The sequence below is a fragment of the Cyprinodon variegatus genome, unplaced genomic scaffold (genome assembly GCF_000732505.1).
Source record: "Cyprinodon variegatus isolate N-32 unplaced genomic scaffold, C_variegatus-1.0 Scaffold154, whole genome shotgun sequence".
NCBI lineage: Eukaryota > Metazoa > Chordata > Actinopteri > Cyprinodontiformes > Cyprinodontidae > Cyprinodon > Cyprinodon variegatus.
This window is the reverse complement of record NW_015150607.1, coordinates 920088-922442: the sequence shown is the minus strand read 5'-3', so window position 1 is coordinate 922442 and position 2355 is coordinate 920088. Positions and strand designations below refer to the sequence as shown.

Here is a 2355-nt window from a genome sequence, read left to right as displayed (position 1 = left end):
GTTTTGCAACAATTTAAGAAGATAGTAGCTGTTACAGCATTATAGCCACCATAATAAAGGGTCTTGCAGAAATTTGTAATATTGTACCACCTTTGAAAGTACGCCAAGGCTGTAAAAAAGTTGGACGAATTACTTATGCTAATGATGTTGAATTAGGAAGGTATGATAAATAAATGCATTTAGTGCTAAAGACCCTTCATGCCAAATTCCCCAACAATCATAAAGAGAGTTGCCCCTTGTGTGCCTGGTTTAAAGGTTAAAGCGCTGTAAGCAGCTGTGTTGACTTAAATTTAGTAAATTCTCCAATTTCAAGAAAAGGATCCCAGTAAGTTTTCATTTAATTCTTTTAAGCCTACCAAAAAAAAAAAATGTGATCATTCTTTCTTTTTTGTTTGATTTAGCTCATTCCCTCATCATCTATGCAGAAGATAAAGAAACAAACCAGAAAATACAGCACCTTAAGGAAGAAGAAAGCTGTGTATTTCATTTTCTTACATAGATTAAGGTAACAAACATTTCCTTTTACTAAAAATATGTATAAAAAGAAAAGTCTGGCATTTCTGCTTATCGTAAACAAGGCCAAATATTTTATTATCTGTTTAACTGCATGCATCTGGATGTTTTTATTAACCCTGCCTTCAGAAGATCTCTGAAGCTGCCACTTTTCAGCTATCAAGTTGAAAGTACAAAGACGCTGGAAGAAAGCTGGACACATTGAGGGTGTCAGGGAAAGGAACTGTTGTTTGTTCTTAATTTAGACAAATGATTTTACCTGACAGCATTGTTATTATTTCAAGAAAAAAAGCAAAGGATAATATCTGGTTCTGTCTTGAAACAATATTTGAGTGGATGGCTGATACTGGTGTAACTAAACTCTAAATCAGTTTCAGCAAACTATAGTAGGATGCTTAAGTTCAATTAGCCTGATGAAACAGTTTGGCTACCATTTATCATGTCATTATCAACATTTTTACACAGTGGTAGGAAAAAGTATTTGCTGCCCCAAAGATGTTTTCAATTTTTTACTTTTTTCTTTCCAGTATTTTATAACATCCAACACATTTTAATGTTAGACAAAGATAATCTGTGTAAATATGAAAGGCTGTAACATAACCATGATTTTATTTTTATAAAAAGCTATCAACACAAACTTCACCCGGTGTGAAAAAAATTATGTTTTCCCCATTATTTGTGTGATTGTACATGTTTTGGACAACAGTGATCACTTTTAGCAGCAACACCCTGTGAAAGTTGTAGGCTGTTTTGCTGCATCAAATCTAGATAATTTATACCGTAGTTTTATTTATAAGAACAATGGATTTTGCTCTCTTATATGGCCAAACCTGAGTCTGGACAAGCATTGATGAAATAAAACACTTTGTCAAAACACTTTGTTTTCATTATTTAAAACATTTTAATGTAAAAAATAATAAAATGAAGGAAATCTTTTAAGGATGTAAACTCCTTTTCAAGGGCTTGTATTTAATCTTGTTTTTACATCAAGTCTTTTTAACATATCCTGATTCTCAGGTTCCCTTCGCTTTAAAAATAAAAGCATTAATTGAATCATGGTAAAACAGCAAACCTGGTGCTTTGGGACAGTTACTCTATATCCAAAAAGCAGCCACAAAACTCAGATCAAACATCTATTTTCTATAACAGATATTTAGAGCTTGGACAATTAAACTTTTAGTTTTATTTGACTTTTTATCCATTTTTTTTTTATTTTACAAGAAAGTGCCCAACAAAATGAGGATGACATCTGAGCATGTGCAGACCTGGGCTGTGGTCAGATTGTGGTCCAGCTCCTGTCTCTGTCTTGTGGCCGATCATCCAATCAAAGTCGTCATCGCCGTCCTGAGAAAGCTGGCATCTCTGCTCCCACCTGTCCTCCTTCATGTTGAAGTTACAAGCACCCGGTGAGCCAAATATGTGAGCTAGAAGAAAGGTAGAGGAAAAGGGGGAAAAGATTTTTCTTTGCCATGATATAATCCTCAACAATGAACGACAAAATGTTGTATTTTTTCTCACCGCAGTCCCACTCATCCGATCCATCAGCACAGTCTGCCTTATTGTCGCACACCAAGTGGGACTCTATGCAATGACCATTTTGACACACAAAGTCTGTGAGTTTAGGACAGTCACCAGGCTCCACAGTGCCTAAAAAAAGAAATTTTTTTTAGCAGAGAGAAACACTAAAAGGCCAGACAGCGGACCAGCCTGTCCCCTGGCTTTGTCTAGTTTCAGGAAGAAGAGGGGAGATAAGAGTTTCTGCCTATTTTTTAATTCCAAAGCAGTCTGCTTTCCAGGCTTAAATTAATTCATGACACATGGCAGTCCTGTTTTATATATATG

General features: G+C 35.4%; 1 protein-coding gene across 1 annotated transcript in view; it reads right to left on the bottom strand.

The window, feature by feature from the left end:
* malrd1 (MAM and LDL receptor class A domain containing 1) overlaps positions 1 to 2355 on the bottom strand; it is a 66738-nt gene that overhangs the window by 13758 nt on the left and 50625 nt on the right. Inside the window, exons 21-22 of the mRNA XM_015377454.1 lie at positions 2032 to 2160; positions 1732 to 1937 (exon numbers count right to left, since the gene is read on the bottom strand). Of these exons, the coding sequence (XP_015232940.1) occupies positions 1732 to 1937; positions 2032 to 2160 (335 nt within the window). The remainder of the gene's footprint in view (positions 1 to 1731; positions 1938 to 2031; positions 2161 to 2355) is intronic.